Source organism: Budorcas taxicolor, chromosome 6, assembly GCF_023091745.1.
Source record: "Budorcas taxicolor isolate Tak-1 chromosome 6, Takin1.1, whole genome shotgun sequence".
Lineage (NCBI taxonomy): Eukaryota > Metazoa > Chordata > Mammalia > Artiodactyla > Bovidae > Budorcas > Budorcas taxicolor.
The window spans coordinates 101,495,020-101,514,493 of record NC_068915.1 but is presented as its reverse complement, the minus strand read 5'-3'; the positions used below and the strand labels follow the sequence as shown (position 1 = coordinate 101,514,493).

The 19,474-nt window shown below is 37.5% G+C and overlaps 1 protein-coding gene across 1 annotated transcript in view; it reads right to left on the bottom strand.

The window, feature by feature from the left end:
• PTPN13 (protein tyrosine phosphatase non-receptor type 13) overlaps positions 1–19,474 on the bottom strand; it is a 223,801-nt gene that overhangs the window by 130,920 nt on the left and 73,407 nt on the right. Inside the window, exons 3-5 of the mRNA XM_052641697.1 lie at positions 17,824–18,002; positions 7,894–7,959; positions 4,776–4,961 (exon numbers count right to left, since the gene is read on the bottom strand). Of these exons, the coding sequence (XP_052497657.1) occupies positions 4,776–4,961; positions 7,894–7,959; positions 17,824–18,002 (431 nt within the window). The remainder of the gene's footprint in view (positions 1–4,775; positions 4,962–7,893; positions 7,960–17,823; positions 18,003–19,474) is intronic.

Sequence of the window (19,474 nt, the reverse complement as noted above, 5' to 3'; positions counted from 1 at the left end):
ATTCTGGTATAAGAAACCTTTCTCCTGATTGTAGCTATGCATTGAGGGTGCTGATTTAAATTATTTTTGAAAATAATTTTCTAGATTTTCCCTGCCAGAAGTTACATTTGAAATATGCTTTAAACTAAATGGATATATTGAGGGATAACAATTTAAATCAATGCTCTTTTGAGACTCTTTTAGAACTAAATGTTTAAGTAGTCTTAAACTTTAATAACTTCAACCGAGGGTACCTGTTTAAAATAAAACATGTCAAATTAGATCAAATTCCACATTATAAAGGGTGAAATGTTAAGACTACTAATGAATTTATTCAGATGATCAATTAGAATAGAAACTTCAAGAAATAAATGTAAGAAGAGAGAATGGTAAAGAAAAATTACTTAACTCTGGCATCAAGAGCATACAAACTTATCCGTTTACACACATACATTTTAATATTTCTCCATGAGTGGAACTTGTTTAAATATGAATTAAAAATCCATTTAAGGTAGTATATTGAAGGCATTATGCTTCCTACCTACAAGAAGACTTAAGTGGAAATATTTCTGAAATGATGGTATTGTTTCAATTATATAATTAGTTCATATTGTACTGTATTATCAGTAACATAAGAGACAATATCCTGTATCATCTTTGGGTATTCCTGCATGAACACTACTATTAATAACTGTTGACATTTACTGAGCAATTACTATAAGGCAGGTATCACTTTAAGTGCTTTACATACTTAATGTTATTTAACTATCAAAAAAACCTCAGGTGGTATATATTAACTTCACATTACAATAAAGGGAGAAATAGCAAATTTCTAAGGACCTTGAAGCAGCTCATCAATATTGAAATAATTATCTTTACAACTATTCACTAATATGGGTGGATGGTATGCACTATTACTACTATTTTACAGGTAAGTGAAACTGCATTCAAACATGTTATAAGATTAAATCAGTGGAAGAACGCTGACAAGTAAGCTGGCCTACTGACTTTTACTCTAGGCTAATTAATTTTAAGTGAATTAGGATTATGGACACTTGTAGTGAATTTCACACTGGATGAAGGACTAAGTCTTTCTATCAGCTACTGGGGAGAATGATAGTCTCAGAGGGGCGTGCTGGCTAACAGCATGGGCTTCAGGGTCAGAGAGATCCAGATTCCGATTGTGTCTCTGTCATTTACCATGTATGTGGCACGGCAAGTTATCTCATCTATTTGAGCCTCAGTTTCATTCTCTCTAAAAGGAAGATGAAATTCTCTCTTGTAACCCGGGGCTGTTTTGGTGAATAAATGTGAAAAAAAAAAACAAACACATAAGTCATTCAGGACAAAACAAACTCAACATTTAAAAATGGTAGCTATGAGAGTTATCTATCCAGTGATATCCAGGAGACTCTCAAGAGCAATGGATGGGGGAGTGTTATTATTTCTACTTTGAAATCTGCCTCTGGAAAGGTGAACTCTCTCCCTGCTGATTCCAACTGACCTTTCTATGCTTCTCTCCCACTAAGAAGTCCCACAGCACATTCTGTGTCAGACTTATCGCTGTTCCTTGAATGTTCTGCTCTTTCCCATCTCAGGGCACTGATCCAAGTTTACTTCCCTCTGCCTGGATTACCCTTTCTTTTTATCCAGTCTCTGGGATCTAGTTTAAAGCGCTCTTTTTCAACTCAGTCATTACTTGTATCCTTTCCCCTCAAACTCTGATAGCTCTTAAGTTCCTGACTGATTAATAGGAAACGGAAGTCACATAAGCTTTCTGAGTCTCAATTTCTTTAAGAAATACATAGGATGCCCCTGGGGGTCCAATGGATAGGAATCTGCCTATCAATACAGGAGACATGGGTTCCGTTCCTGGTCCGGGCAGATCCCACATGCTGCAGGGTAACTAAGTCCACGTGCCACAACCACTGAGCCTTCATGCCTAGAGCCCATGCTCCTGAACAAAGGAAGTCACCCCAATGAGAAGCCCACGCAGCACAACAAAGACTGGCCCCCTACTGGCCCCAACTAGAAAAAAAGCCTGCATAGCAACGAAGACCCAGCACAGCCAGAAAAAAAAAAAAAAATCTTCAAAATGCTTAAAAAAAAACAAAGCAAAAAAGAAATGGGTAAATTATAAAGTGAAGGAGTTAGTACAGATCATTCCTCAGAGGGAGTTTTCACAAGAACATCAGTATTATGAGAAGATCTGTGAAAGAAGGCTCAAATAAGTTTGGGAAATGTTTCACCTATGTGCCTTTCCCTCCTGAGGGTTAGTAATACAACCTAGTATATTAAAGGCTCTGAGAAGTTCTACAGTGAATATACATTTAATGTTCCTTAAAGAGTTTTCCCTCAACTCTATTTGAACATAGAGAAATTTTTCTAAACAAAAATGTATTTCAAAATATGAAGGATAGTTTGGTCTGAATGGAGTGGTGGTCCCCAACCTCTAGGATCTAATGCCTGATGATCTGAGGTGGAGCTGATCCAATAATAATAGAAATAAAGTGCACAATAAATGCAGTGCACTTGAATAATCCCCAAATCGTCACTCTCCCCACTGCCTGAGTCTGGAAAAACCTATCTTCCACAAAATCTGGTGCCAAAAAGGCTGGGGACCTCTGGGCTTTCCTAAGTTTTTAGTATCTTTATCTTTGTTTCCAAAAAAAAAAAAAAAAAGTCACACAAGAAATACAAACAAATAAATCAGTGCTAGTCAAGAAGGGGAAATACACAGCCAAGAACCCTCTTCACTTAGCCTCTACTACTTCAATTCCTCTCACTACAGAATCTCAAAGGCTCCTTGGAGTCTACTTTATAAACCGTTTGCCTAGAAGACTTTATGAACCTATCAACTGGCAAAGCATGTGGAATTTGGATATATCCTCACCAGCCATACAATATCTTAGTTAAGGTTAGCAGAACTAAACCCCTAGGGATGAGGAATTAAGAGGAAGCCAGCAAGAACACTGAATGACAGTGACAAGTCTATCCAAAGTCACATAAAAGAGAGGAACTCAGGGAACCATAATGTAAGGGGCAAGAGCAGACAAAGGTCAAATCTAGACCAAACACCAAAAACCAAAAGAAGGCTTCCCTGATGGCCCAGTGGTCAAGAAGCCACCTGACAATGCAGGGAACATGGGTTTGATCCCTGATCCACATGCCATGGAACAACTAAATCCCTGAGCCACAGCTACTGAGCCAGCACTCGAGAGCCCGGGCGCTGCAACTACTGAGCCCCTGAGCCACAGCTACTGAAACCGACATGTCCTAGAGCCCGCGCTCAGCAGCAAGGGAAGCCGTCGCGATGAGCAGCCCGTGCACCACAATTAGAGAGTAGCTGCTGCTTGCCACAACTAGGGAAAAGCCTGCACAGCAACAAAGAGCCATCACAGCCAAAAATAAATATATAAATAAACAAAAATTATTTTAAAAAGAGACAGAAAAGAATTTCCTTAAAAAACAACAACAAAGGATGGCCAATCTATGGCAAATAGGATAGAATACAGCTTGAGAAAATACAGTGGAGGGATTATTAGATATACAGACTGTTAGTCTTGGGATTCTTCATATCTAAGAGAAGCGAGAAAATAAAGGTAGTCCCAGTTTTGGACTAATCTGGTAGGAATGCAAGCATGTTTCCCCCTCACACACCAGAAGCCAATGTCCAAATACGGTGGGGAGGGTGTAGAAATACTTAAGAGGTCCAGACTAAGTGGGCAAGAAAGAGGTCTAAAGCAATTGAAAATGCATGTCAATGACTCTAAAACCCATGCTGCATGTCCATATGGCTTTCACAGTAGACAGACTCACTTACTGAAAGCTCCATAGGAAAAAAAGAAAGAAAAGAGGCAAGAAGACATAACATGCTGTGATTCTATACTACTTGCTAGAATAAAGTTCTAAAAAAAGACTGTTCAAAAAGACACATGAACCCTAGTGTTCACTGCAGTACTATTCACAATAACCAGAACATGGAAGCAAATTAGATGTCCATCAACAGATGAATGCTTAAAGAAGTTACGGTACATTATACAATGGGATATTACTCAGCCATAAAAAGGAACAAACGTGAATCAGTTGAACTAGGGTGGATGAACCTATAGCGTGTAATAGAGAGTGGAGAAAGACTGAAAGAGAAAAACAAATACTGTATATTAACATACATATACAGAATCTAGAAAAATGGTACTGATGAAACTATTTGCGGGGCAGGAATAAAGGCACAGACGTAGAGAACGGACTTACGGACACCACGGGGGAAGGACAGGGTGGGATCAATTGAGAAAGACCACTGGCATTATATACACCACCATGTGTAAAACAGATAGCTAGTATTATAGTTACATAACACAGGGAACCCAGCCTAGTGCTCTGTGATGAACTAGATGGGTGGGCTAGGTTAATGGTGTGTGTGCGAGGGAGGCTCAAGAGAGAGGGAATACATATATATTCCCTCCCTATAACTATATAAATACATATATAGTTATGACTGATTTGCACTGTTGTACTACAGAAATCAATACAACATTGTAAAGCAATTATCCTCCAATTAAAAAAATTTTTTATTTAAAAAAATTAAAAAAGACAAATTCTCATAAAATCTAGAAGACTAAATTATTGCCATGGGCTTCTATTTTAAGTACTGTTTCAAATAAACAACTAACGTTTGAAAGAAATTCAGTCTCCTGTTCCTTGTCTTCATGGAGAAACACTATCCATATTTAAAGAAAATCTTGTGAAATGCTGCTAAAGTATGACTATATGTACCAGTTGGAACTGTGGCTTACCCCAGAAAGATTTCCCAGAACCAGTTTTACCAACTGCTTCACGTAGGAAAATGAAGGTGCACAATTGCTATTCCTAATGTGGGCACTGCAAGCATCCAGGACAGTCCGAACAGAAACCCGCGCATAAATCACATCCTCGCACATTCCAAGCAGTATACTGTTGAGATGGTCTCCAAGCTTGATAGGCTGAAGACAAAGAAAGAAAAGGTCATGTTGATCAGTGAGGGTAAATTGAACAAATGGGAGACAAACCATTTCTAGAGTCACAGGAACCGTACCAAATAAATACACTTCAAATACTTGGAGGAAGTGAATTCCTTATGTAGTAGCATAAATGTTTGACTTTATTTTACCTTTTTTATAACATAAAAATTGTATTAGTGGAGGATGGTTAACATATATCTCCTAAGAATAGGAGTTATTATTAAAAAAAAAAAACAACCTGGGGTTTTTTGTATGCTTAAGAAATGGAATGTTTTGATTAACCAAGAGTTTTGGTAAGCAGTTTATATACATGCATATACATGTATACACATATACAAACTGCTTATGTACATATATATGGGCTTCCCTGGTGGCTCAGATGGTAAAGTGTCTACCTACAACGCGGGAGACCCAAGTTTGATCCCTGGATTGGGAAGATCCTCTGGAGAAGGAAATGGCAACCCACTCCAGTACTCTTTCCTGGAAAATCCCACGGATGGAGGAGCCTGGTAGACTACAGTCCATGGGGTCGTGAAAAGTCAGACACAACTGGGCAACTTCACTTTCACTTCACTTATACATATATATAAACATTTCACTTCATACATGTTTCATTTCACACACACACACACACACACACATACAAACACGTGTGTGCTCAGTGGCTCAGTCATGTCTGACTCTGTGATCCTTTGGACTGTGGCCTACCAGGCTCCTCTGTCCACGGGATTTTCTGGGCAAGAATATTGGAGTGGTTGCCGTTTCCTCCTCCAGGGGATCTTTCCGACCCAGGGACCGAACTAGCCTCTCCTAACTCAGCAGGCAGATTCTTTATCACTGAGCCCCATGGGAAAACCCACAAACACATATGCACACACTATTTGGGGAGGAATAAACAATTTCCTAATATTTCATAAAAAGTAATAATAAATATAATTTTATACTCATGATAACCTAGAAGAGATTTCAAATATTGCAATGACTCAAGGTCATTTTAATATAAGTTCTCATTTTGCTGGTGAAACAGAAGCCAGAATGTGAAAATTTTTTTAAATTACTTGACATAATTTATAGACTATTATATCTAAATGTCCAAAGACCATACCAAGAAATGCAACATAAAACCACAAAGGTAAGTCACTGCACACTCAGTAGCATGGTTAAAAATAAAAACACTGATAATACGAAGTAGTGGTGAGAAGAGCATTGCTGACTGGAGTCTGAAATAGTACATCTGCTTTGGTTTTAACATATGCTTTCCCTGTAACCCTTTCTTTCTACTTCTCATCCATTATGGATATTATACATCACCATTTAGAGCTCAGCTTAGCAACAACTTCCTTTAATAAACCTATCCTAGCCCTCCAAGTCTAGTTAGAAGCTCCACATCTGGTTTTCCACGTGTGCGTGTCAGTTGCTCAGTCGTGTCCAACTTTTTGTGACCCCATGAACTGTAGCCCGACAGGCTCCTCTGTCCATGGGATTCTCCAGGCAAGAATACTGGAGTGGGTAGCCATTCTCTTCTCCAGGGGATCGTCCCAAATCAGGGATGGAACTTGGGTCTCCTGCACTGCAGGCAATTTCATTCCCCTTAACACAGCATTTATCACATTGCATTGTAACTGGTTATTTGGTTGTCCATACCCATGACAGGACTCCACAGGCATGGGACATTATTTTCCTGGTGTCTGGGATAGTGTCTGTCATAAAGTATGTGCTTAATAAATACTTTTGAATTAACATTAAATATTTCTCCAAAACAATTAATTATATCTGATAGTAAAATAGAGGTAAAAGTTTATATATACTTCCCTTCCAATTTACACATGATAAATACTGACTTCATTTTCAGTTACCAGAGACAGAAAGTGTTAAATTACAGGATATGATCACATTTTACATGTAAGTTAGGTTGCATAAAATATGACACTATTATTTCCAGTAATAATTTAACTTTCTTATTTATATTTATAGAATTGAAATGAGAGAAAGTAAATACACAGTATTTTTCATGATGTAAAATGAAAACCAAAAGAAGTTGAAGACTAGCATTCATCTTTCATGGACCTTAAGAGGTCTGAATTTTAGAATAAAAGCCTAAAATACTTACTGCTTCTTAATTTGATTATAAAAAGACACACCTAGTTATTTTTGTTTTGAGTTCTAAATGCCTAAAATAAAACAATTCTATATGCCCATATCTTTGATGAAATATAGCTATTTAAAAAATTTCAATTACATTTACTACTATGTATTGTGTCTTCAGGCAATCAGTTATCTTAGAAAATAAAGACCAGAAGCAGCCCAATGGTCATCAGGGCCTAAGACCCCAGAAAGTATTACTTTACTATCTGTGTCTGCTGCTGCAGGGGTCGTGAGGTATGATTTTGAAGTTCTGATATGTAGTTAGAGCTACTACTATTCCTATGGTTTTTGTATCAGAAAAGGCTATCACTCTCTATTCAAGAATGAATCATCAAAGACATTGACAACTCCCCTTTATCAGTCATTAAATTAGAAGAAATGAAGCGGACTTCTATTTCTCTTGCTCTAATTTTGAAGAGGCTACTATATTTCACTGAGTTGTTGAAACACAGCTGTGTATTTGTGCTTAGTCACTCAGTTGTGTCCAACGCCATGGACTGTAGCCCGCCAGGCTCCACTGTCCATGCGGATTCTCCAGGCAAGAAAACTGAAGTGGGTTGCCATACCGTCCTCTAAAGACGTCTGTATTTCTAAGAACATTCTCAGAAAAATAATTTCTTTAGTACTTATTATTTCATTCTGAGAGAAGACATTATTAACGTGAACAACCAGTATAGAAATGCTGGTGTGCCTGACAACACACTGTAGAAATATACAGAAGAGCTTCTTAAAAAGTATAATATTGTACAAATGTGATGGCTTGACTCACTTGGCTCTGAGGTACTTCATGATCAGCTCCCCAATACAATGTCATTCCGAGAGAATAAATATGGATCTAGGAATAGAATTTTAAAAAAAAATCATTTTATGGTAAAAAGTTAATCTAGCAAGTACTATATATTCATCACTTTTTGCTCCCAAGAATATGTAACACATGATTTGAAAAAACCATCATTTCATATTTTGCATAAAAGAATGTGAGAGCTTACATTACCATATGTAAAACAGAGAGTTAGTGGGAATTTACTGTATGACGCAGGGAGCTCAAATCTGGTGCTCTGTGACAACCTCTAGGGGTGGGATGGGGTAGGAGGTGGAAGGGAGGTTCAAGAGAGAGGGGACCTATGGCTGATTCATGCTAATGTATGGCAGAAACCAACACAGTATTGTAAAGCAATTATCCTCCAATTAAAAGTAAATAAATTTAAATTAAAAATGTATGTGAGAGCTTAAAACAGAAAATAAGACTGGAAATGATCAGAACAGATTTCATTTTCCAACTCCTCAGTCTGTCTGCTATGAGTAATCATTTTTATCAGTCCTTTTTTTTTTTTTAACTCTAAACTTTTTATTTTGTATTGAGGTTAACCAATTAACATGCTGATGGTTTCATGTGAACAGCTAAGGAATTCAGCCATACCTTACATGTATCCATTCTCCTCCATTTCTTATTTAAAGTTTCTTTATGCAAACTCAAGAGAATATGAATAAACAGTCTGACTTTCCATTTCTTTTACAAAAGGTCAGAAATTTAAAAAAAATTACTCGACACCTTGCAGTTTTAATTTAACAAGACAGGTTATGAATGTTTAGAGATGGCACTGAGTCTCTTTAGCTTTGAATCTCTTAACTCTTTTCACTGCTGCATAGAACTATATTTTGTGGTTACTGTATTGTTTACTTAACTGATCTGTCACTAATCAGCAATTAGAAATTTCCTAAACTTTTGCTATCATAAATAAAGTTTTAGTAAACAATTTTGGATATGTCATTTTGTACATGCAAATATTCCTCTTAAATTGACTCTCTTATATCATGAATAAAAGAGCAAATCATCTGTAGTTTTGATACATTTTTGTCTGATTTCCCCCCACAACGTTTTATCCTTTTGCATTTCTACAGCAACATATGAGACTTCCTTTCCACAAGCCTTTTCCATAGAATGTGTTATGAAGCTGTTTGCTGAACTGAAAAGAGAAAAAAAATCTTGTTACAGTTTGATTAGCACTTTTCTTACCAAGAATGGATGGGGTAGTAGCACATGGAAAAAAAAGCTGGATCAGAAAAGGTTCCTTTTTCACTGTCTGTTGCTTCTTAAAGATTGGAAAAATGACAACATATTTTTATGCTGATATATGGATAGAACAGGGAAAACTGGAATTGCAGGAGAGAGGAGACAGCTGGGAGAGCACTGATGAGTAAGCAGGAGGAAGTGGAGGCTAATGCACAGATGAAGGAGTTGGCTTCCAGAGGAGCACAGACAGTTCTTAGGAAGCAGGGAAGCAAAGAATACGAAAATTTATGTGGGTAATCTGGTCATGGGATCTTGGGAGAAGTCTCCTGATTACTTCTACTTTTTTTCCCCTGGTGAAACAGGAAGCAAGATTATCAACCTAAAGAATGGACAGTTAATCCTTCTAAGTAATCATTTTCCAGCTCTCCTGTTAAGAGATTCAAAGCTAAACTTTCAGCTGACTCTCTCAGTATTGAATAATCTTACCACAAACATTTTGTTTGCAGCCATCTTACTGCAATATCATCTTCAGTGTCTTTCCTTTTTTTCCATTTTGCTGTCATTTTCTCATCTCTATTTTTAATTATACAAACTGTCTCAAACCTCTTTAGATATACATAAGATAAATCCATATAAAACTGGATATCCTTAGAATCTCACAGCATTTAAATTACAGATTAGAAAAAGTTTGTTCCTCTTTTTAAATATTTTCATGGCTCCTAATGTTCAAAATTCCAAATTCTTTATGATACACAAGGCTCACTCTGACTTGCCTCCATCTCCATTTTCCAAACAGATTTTTCAGTCTTCCTTCTCTTCTCCCTCCTTTCTCTATCACACCTAGACACTTCAAAACTAAAAGATAATTCTCTGCTGCCAAACCAATCTTTCTCTTTCCCAGCTTTTTTTGAACAGTTCCTCCTACCAAGAATTTCTTTCTTCATCTGTCAATGAAAGTTCTACCCATTATTGATAGCCCAAAGATGCTGTTATCTATTACGAATGTTATATAAATCTTCTCCAACAGTATAAAGCATTCTCTCTTATATAATACAGTTTTCATTTCATTTGTATCTCTAATGAAACAGTTAACTAATACTACCTGCAACATAGTTAGGATTCTTGCTTGTTCGTCTTCCTTGAGGGAGCCTCGTTTTTTATACATCTTAATATCCCTCTTAGCAACTGACACAACTTGTACACAGTAGATATTCAATACATGCCTGGTGAATTCAATTAAATGTGCATGAAGTTCAAGGCAACATGTCGCAGACTATTTGTATCACATTTCTGTTTAGAATTCAAGGAACCTCATATGGGAACACCTTTTCAAAGAGCCTCATACGTGAAAAACATTTTTCATACCTTTAGCAAAAATGATGAACTGCATACTCAAATATATGTCTCTTAATATATTAACTCTGATTTGTGGTTCTTTGAGATACTGGTAGTACTTTAAGGTCCTTTATTATATTTACTTGTCAGTATGTGAATTGAATTACTTTAATGACATATAAGACTATATAAGATTAATAACATTTAAAAAATAGATTATAAACAATACATTTGCTGATCATATATATATATATATATATATATATATACACACACACACACACACACACACACACACACACACACACTATAATGGTTAATTTTATGTGTCAATTTGACTGGATGCCTAGATATTTGATCAAACCCTATTCTGGGTATTTCTGGGAGAGCATTTTGGATGAAAGTGCCATTTAAATAGGTAAAGTGGGCAAGACAGATTGCTCTACCCAATACGGGTTGTGCTCATCCAGTCATTGGAAGGCCTGTATAGAACAAAACGGTTTACTCACCCCCAGGTAAGAAAGAATTCTTTCTGCCTGACTGCCTTCAAACTAGGACATCAGCTTTTTATTGCCTTTGGACACGATCCAAAATATCAGCTCTTCCTGGGCCCCGAGCCTTCTGGCCTGCAGAGTGGAAGTACACCCTTGGTTCTCCTGGTTCTTAGACCAGAACTGCAGTGTTGCTCTCCTGGTCCCCAGCTTGCCAGCTCATCTTACAGATCTTGGGACTTGTCAGTATCCATGATCACATGAGCTAATAAGTCTCTCTTCACACACACACACCCTACTGATCTGGTTTCTCTGGAGACTCCTGCTTAATAAGTATCCAAATATTATATATACATATATATATATATATATATATATATATATATATAGAGAGAGAGAGAGAGAGAGAGAGAGAGAGAGAGAATATATATGTATGAATCAAACAAAGAAGTGATAAATTTGTACCGCTGCTGCTGCTAAGTCACTTCGGTTGTGTCCGACTCTGTGTGACTCCACAGATGGCAGCCCACCAGGCTCCCCGGTCCTTGGGATTCTCCAGGCAAGAACACTGGAGTGGGTTGCCATTGCCTTCTCCAAGGCATGAAAGTGAAAAGTGAAAGTGAAGTCGCTCAGTCATGTCCGACTCTTAGCGAAATCCAAAAAAGACAAGATTACTTCTGATTAGGGAAGAAATTTGAAGCAGGGCCAGTTTAAGCTCAGCCTTGAATACAGGGTATGTGTCCCCTTTCCATGTTCTCTTAATGTTTCGTACAGACCTACTATCCTTGTATTTTCATTATTGTTATTATTAATTGCTTTTTGTCTGTCTCTCCATTACTGATACTTACGTTACTACTTGCCCTTTGAGGGCAAAGGCTATTTTTTTATTCAATATCTCTGTAAACCTATGGCCTAATATAGGATTGAATATCTAAGTCCTCAAGAGATGGTCATTGAAAGAATGGTTGGTACTTAGGATGTGGGTTTGCAGAAATGGGGAAGGGCACTGTTATCAAAAGAGGGAAGCCACAAAGCGTAGAATCTCTTTAATAATCACTGACTACAACTTTTGCATATGAAAGAGAGGAGTTGAAATATGGTTGGAATCAAACTCTGGAGAGGTTTCCTAGGTTTTACAAAGGAATCTGTACTTAACTGGGTTAAAAAAGCAGAAGGTTTTTGAAGGAAAAAAAAAAAAAGACATGATCAGAGGGGTTAATCTGACAGCAGTTGGGCAAATAGTCAAGAAGCAGAAATAAGTTAGAAGATTATGATAAGAGTTCAAGAGAAAGGAAATGGGACCCTACCATAGTCCTGGCAATAGGGCTGAAGAGGAGAGGATAGAATGGCTGGACTTGGGAAGATGACTTGAGAAATTTAGGCAATTAAGTGGACTTGTGGAAAGGTAGGAGTCAGATAAAGACACAAGAAAATGTGACATTAAAACACACACACACACACACACACACACGCAGAGTTGAAAGAGCCAATATAATCCATGGGAAAGAGAAATATGCTTTTTGTCTTTACAGTTATAATGGTCTGGAATATGAACTCTGTGAATGAAACAACTTTGTCCTATCCATCATTTTATCCCAGGACCTAGGATACCACATAATAGTAACTGATAATACTCAGTGGGTGCTTACTCTCTGCTGGGGACTGTTCTAAGCATTTAACAATCGTATTTAGCTTTCAGCTCTATACCAGTCATTCTCAAAGAGTTATTCCCCAACCAGCAGCATCAGCATCCCCTGGGAACCTGGGAGAAAAGCAAGTTCTCAGACCCTGCCCCAGACCTACTGAATCAGAGATCCTGGAGGTAAGCCCTGCAGTCTGTGTTTTATCAAGTCCTTCTGGTAATTCTGATGCAGGATAAAATGTGAGAACCACTGTTCTATGCCATACCTGCCAGTTACACCTTGCTTCGAGTTCTTTTGGACATATACCCAAAGTGAGATGCTGGATCACACAGTAATTCTATCTTTAACTTTTTTGAGGAGCTGCCATGCTGTTTTTCATAATGACTATACAATTTACAGTCCCAGAAACGTAAATGAAAGTGCCAGCTTCTCTGTATCCTCATCAACACGTGCTATTTTTTGTTCTCTTAATAGTGGTCAGTCAGTCTAGTGGGTGCGAGATGATATATCTACAGCCCTAGCATTTAAATTTTTAATGTAATTCTGTCATTAAATGTTGGACTCTAGAACTAGACAGCCCTGGAGTTTCTTCAAATGTCTGTAATAACTATTCAAATTTACAGATAAATGGGAACAAATGGAGGGGAGAAAGGGTGGATTAGTAAGAATTAATGCAGAATAAATATAGAATAATGTAGTGTGGTTAAAGGCATTTGGTCTTTAAAACAAGTTCATTTGAGGTTTCTGCTGTTTCTTCATATTATCCTTCTAAAGATGACTCTTGATTTTAAGAAGTATAGATATGGTGAAAGTGTTAGTAGCTCAGTTGTGTCTGACTCCTTGCAACCCGATGGACTGTAGCCCGCCAGGCTCCTCTGTCCATGGAATTCTCCAGGTAAAAATTCTGAGGTGGGCAGCTATTCCCTTCTCCAGGGGATTTTCCCAACCCTGGGATCCAACCCAGGTCTCCTGTGTCCCTGCATTGCAGGCGGATTCTTTACTGTCTGGTAGGAACCACAATTACTGATACTTACATTTTAAGTTAGTGAAAATAAACACTTAACCTAAGATCCCTTTAGTTCACCAGGGATATAGTTCAAATCCCCGGTGCATGTCCAATAATCTTGAAGAGAAAACAAAACGAGAATTTGATTCAGGTTCTAGTCCTAACGTTCCCTGGTGGCTCAGATGGTAAAGCGTCTGTCTACGATGCGGGAGACCTAGGTTCGATCCCTGGGTCAGGAAGATCCGCTGGAGAAGGAAATGGCAATCCACTCCAGTACTATTGCTTGGAAAATCCCATGGACTAGTCCTAAGAAAATGATTTCAAAAGAACTGCCAAATTAACTATGTGTCAAGCAAGCAGGAAGTAAACAATTACTCACTGAAGGGAAAACCAGAGAATCAAAAAGCTTCGTGTGACCTATATAAACTTGTCTAGTTATTTAAATAAAGGGGCATGCTATCTGGAAAAGTAAAATTTTAGGGCAAATAAATGCAAAGTGTCTATTTATACAGTTCGTGGTAAGGTAAACTTTTTTTCATATAACTGAATAAGCAGTTTACAAAACAAGTTTCATTGAATGAAGGAAACATTTTCATGGGTCAAGATATTACTAAGTATTCATTATTATTCATAAGCTAGGCTTTAAGTATCACATATTTTTTTAAAAATTCATATACTATCAATAGCAAGCATTTGTTGAGAACAAGTTAAAAATGGTATATCCTTAACTCAGCAAACTATGAAATGCCTTTACCATCCTCTTTCTCAAGATGTCAGAATATAGTCGGCAACTTTGTAGGAATGGGACAACGCCTATCACATCCCCAACACTTGATTCTGAACACCTAGCCTAATAATAGGGAGGCTTCAATCACTTTCCCAAACTCAGGATCTAACAGTTGTACCTGAATACATGGGAAGTTTACTGTCTGGGTATTCTGACATCGCAGGGCAAACTGGGAAAGCCCTTAGCAAGTCAGAAAAGCACTCATGCACCTATTAAGCAGTTTTTCAATTGTGGATTTTAAATACCTTTCAGGAAGAATTCATAAACACTTGTGCAAAATTTTTTCTTAACTAGAGAAAACTTACTTATAATTCAGCAGTAGTTTTTAAAACTTAGACACTTGTGACTCTACTGCAGAGATTCTTAGTTTTCCTTAGGTCACCAGACCCGCCTGAGAGACTGATAACCCAGTTTGAAGGACACGCTGCCCCTAAAGTGCTCAGACACGTAAAACTTAGTACATCATTTCATTGCTTTTTAGATATCCTGAAGCTCAGTTAAGATTCAGAAATCTCAAGGGTTAAATAATTTACACACACATCATGCCTATCTCCAATATTCCAGTTAACCTCTATCTTTAAAAATCTTATTATTAAAGGAATCACAGAGTATACAGAATGAATGCACACTATTTAAATATACATAGCTATACATATGCTATCCAGTTTAATAAAACACTACCAGTATAAACACCTTCATGATATAAAACTACCAACACTGTACATACTGTGTATTAAACAAAGTCCTTTGCAAATACCTCCTTGCACATAATGGGAAATTTCGTACGGTTAATGCCTTAAGCATTACCTTCACTTCATAGCTATGGTTTCTATTCACTGGTTGCTTTGCCTGTACCATCCAAATTCTTAAGCAGCTCTTGGAATATAGAAGGTAGATAAAACTGGATTTTCTATCAATTCTGGTCAGTCTTATTTCAGATATATAATCAGTGGATCAATTCAAGATATCTTTCTCACATTAGAAAGTCTGTGGAAAAGGCAGGCTTGGTTTTCTGAATCAGTGGTTCTGCATCTGCAGATTCAACCAACTGAGGATCGTGTAGTACTGGAGTATTTACTATTGAGAAGAATATTCACATGAGGGGGTCCATGCAGTTCAAATCAGAGTTGTTCAAGGGTCAACTACATGTCAAAGTTCTAAATGCACATACTCTGACTTAACAATTTTACTACTAGGAAATTATTAGGTTAGTTTTTGCACTTACATGCACTGATATATGAGAAATGATATCTATCGCCAATAGTGAATTCTCCAAAGTTCCCTATCTATGTTATCACAGCTTGGGAATTCCCTTGTGCTCCAGTGGTTTGGACACTGTGCCTTCACTGCCAAGGACCTTGGTTCAATCCCTAGTCAGGGAACTAAGATCTCACAAGCCACGTGGTATGGCCAAAAATGAATAAAAATTATCACAGCTTGCTACACAAAATACACATATTTATTCCAAAATTTCTTTTCAGAGCCTTGACAATGAAATTAGATCTTCAAATATCAATGGCACTGCTATCCTCAGACTGGATATTCCTATCATAAACTTTTCCTTCTTCATTGTTTCATCAAATCAACTGTGAAACTCTTTCAGCTTTGTTTCCACTATAACCCCATCATCCCCACCTTTACATGCCCAAGGCCTTATACAATTTTTAGTTCTTTCCCTCGATTATTAAAATGCCCTAGTTAGATTCCTACATAGTTTTTCATCTCATTTATCCACTTGCATCAAACTTGGAGGTAACAAATCACATCACTCTCCTAAAGATATATCCCAGAAGAAAGTTTAAGTTTCTAGTATTCACTGTCTTCTTCATTCTGACCTCTTGTCTCCCTTTAACCATAGCCCTCCATGTAGGGGATGCTCCAGCCTAACCCGTCTGACCAAACACTCCCCATCAGAGGGCACAATCTCCGACTCTCAGCACGGCACAGCACAGCAACCCTGAGTGGAATCCCCATTCCTACCTGTTTTCAATTTTCTAAATTCTCAGTTCAGTCGCTCAGTCATGTCCAACTCTTTGCGACCCCATGGACTGCAGCACTCCAGGCCTCCCTGTCCATCACCAACTCCTGGAGTTTACGCAAACTCATGTCCGTTGAGTTGGTGATGTCATCCGGCCATCTCATCCTCTGTCGTCCCCTTCTCCTCCCACCTTCAATCTTTCCCAGAATCAGGGTCTTTTCAAATGAGTCAGTTCCTCACATCAGGTGGCCAAAGTATTGGAGTTTCGGCTTCAGCATCAGTCCTTCCAAAGAATATTCAGGACTGATTTTCTTTAGGATGGACCTCTAAATTCAAGTCACTCTTCATACGCCAACACAAAACCTTCTCTGCCATACCATTTTAAACAGAAAACTGTTCCTCTTCTAAACTCTATCCCTCTATACAGCATTTATTTGTATTTACCTTATTGTTCTATATACATTGATCAGGATCTATCTTCTAGTTATTTTTGTATCTTCCTCACAAGCACAGTGTTTTATACATAGCAGGCTTTTAATAAGTATTTTAAACCTTGAATTAATAAAGGCTCACATTTTTTTCATGTTTTTTTTCTTAGACCTATACATTTTGATAAAACTACTTTGAATTCTTAAAATAAATATGAACTTCTTGGAATACACGGTCATTTTGTTTTTTAGTTGAAGCATACTGTAATAGCAGGGGGGTTTCCTGGTAGCTCAACTGGTAAAGAACTCGCCTGCAATGCAGGAGAACCCGGTTCAATTCCTGGGTCAGGAAGATCCCCTGGAGAAGGGAGAGACTGCCCACTCCAGCATTCTTGGGCTTCCCTGGTGGCTCATCTGGTAAAGAATCTGCCTGCAACATGGGAGATCTGAGTTTGATCCCTCAGTTGGGAAGATCCCCTGGAGAAGGCTACCCATTCCAGCATCCTAGTCTAGAGAATTCCATGGATTGTATAGTCCATGGGGTCACAAAGAGTCAGACACGACTGAGCGACTTTCACTTATAGTATAATACTACACCATATGATATAAGTTATAGATGTACAATACAGTGATTCACAGTTTTTCAAGGTTATGCTCCATCTATAGTTAATATAAAATATTTGGCTATATTCCCCATGTTGTACGGTATACCTTTATAGCTTGTTCTATAGCTAATAGTTTGTACCTCTTATTCCTCTCCCCTTTCCTTATCCTTCCCCACTTTCCTCTCCCCACTGGTAATCACTAGTTTATTCTCTGTATCTGTGAGTCTGTTTCCTTTTTGTTTTATTCACTAGTTTGTTGTATTTTTTAGATTCCATATATAAGTGATTTCATGATTATTTAGAATTCAATGAGTGTTTTTCAGAGGGTTGAAGTAGGGTAGCCCAGTGTCTACTTTTCTTACACCCACCAAAACAAAATCAAGCCAAAAAGAAAAAAAAGACTTAATGTTACCTTTTCAACATCGGAGAGAGAAGTGAGTGACTGACTTTGAAGAACCTCTGGTGCAGTGAATGCACGAAGATCCTGATTGGAAATATTTTCGTCTGTAAATGACACACTGCCAGACGGCAGTAGCAGCAGAGACCATGGAGAAATGATGAAGCCAAGAGCAGCAGGGTCAGCTATGCTTACTGCTTTGTAACCGCACAGAATGAAAAGAAAAAAAAAAGATACGTGTTTAAAATTAAGCAATTATAGATCACTTAAATGAATATCCGAGCATAGTCACAGATAACATGCAGTTACATAAACTAAATCAACATGCCATAAAAAGAGACAAGGTTTCATGCATCTACTACTGTTAGCATTATCAACAACCACGGATCTGGATCTGGCTTAGTCTTTCAAACTTAGACTAGATGGCAGATCTAAGAAACTAGAGAACGTTCATTGTTAGTCACAAGATTGAACTTGGTTCCAACACTCCATCACAGTGATACAGAGATATGAATAAGAATCAATAGTCCTTACATGTTGGTGGTAGGGGAAGGGATCACGGATTCCTCTGAGGATTTGGTGAAAACTATGATCAAGAAACCCTTTCAAGGAAACTGCCCATAAATATAAAACCCTATAAGCAAAAGGTGTTCATGGATCTCCTTAGAGCCCATTTATGGATCCCAGGTTGAGTCCCTGATTTATAGCACAGATTCCTGAAACGGACAGAAACTAATTCCCTTGAGAGTTCATCAGATTTAGAAATAGTAAAAGTTTCCAGCTAAAATGAAAATCTCTTTTTCTGCATCAATATGCATATTTGTCTAGTTTCCATTTGTTCACCATTTCAGTAGAATTTCAGATAGCTTCTATGCTACCACATGGGATCAATGAGGTCATTAATTTTGTTTTGTTTAGATGTTTGTTTATATTGGCACCTAAGAGTTCAGTTTAGAGTGGTTTTTAAAAAATCCTTAGATTTTAATTTTAGCAGGCTTCCTTTAAAAGTAAAACTATATACATTAGGCTCAATAAAAAACAGACTTATTAGAGGGAATTTTATTTTGACCTCACATTTCAAAAGGAAATTAATATAGGTTTTAAGGTAACTGCTAAATGAAACTGAGTTACAGACTCACGAAATCTCTACAGGAAAGTCACAAAAGGCCTCCGACAAACAGTGACATTATTATTTGATCTTAATGGGTTATATTGCTATCTAACTCAAATCATAAGAAACTGACAGAAGTCTATGGAATAGTTTATCAAATATACAGTAAGTATATTTTCCTAAAATCAACTTCTATTAGAAGAGAATCATTGATCTTTTTTGAGTTTTAAACCTCTACCTGCAGTCAAGATTCTAATCATCAGAATCTGACTTATGTTGATAAAAAACTAAACTATTAAAATTCATTTCTCCTTTGAAGGTTAAAAAGGCAACTACACCCTCTCCTGCATTCTTATGAATTTGAAACATGTCTTTAATAATTGTGCCAAGGAAGAGAAAAGTGTTTGAATGCATCTTTATTCAGTCAGTGTACCTTGTGCTGCCCTGAAGCCCAGTTACAGATCAGTGGTCCTCGTATTCCAACTCAACCACACCTCAGGTTGCTAAGAACAAGACTCACAATCCTCATGGCAAAATAAGTTTCAATGAATCATC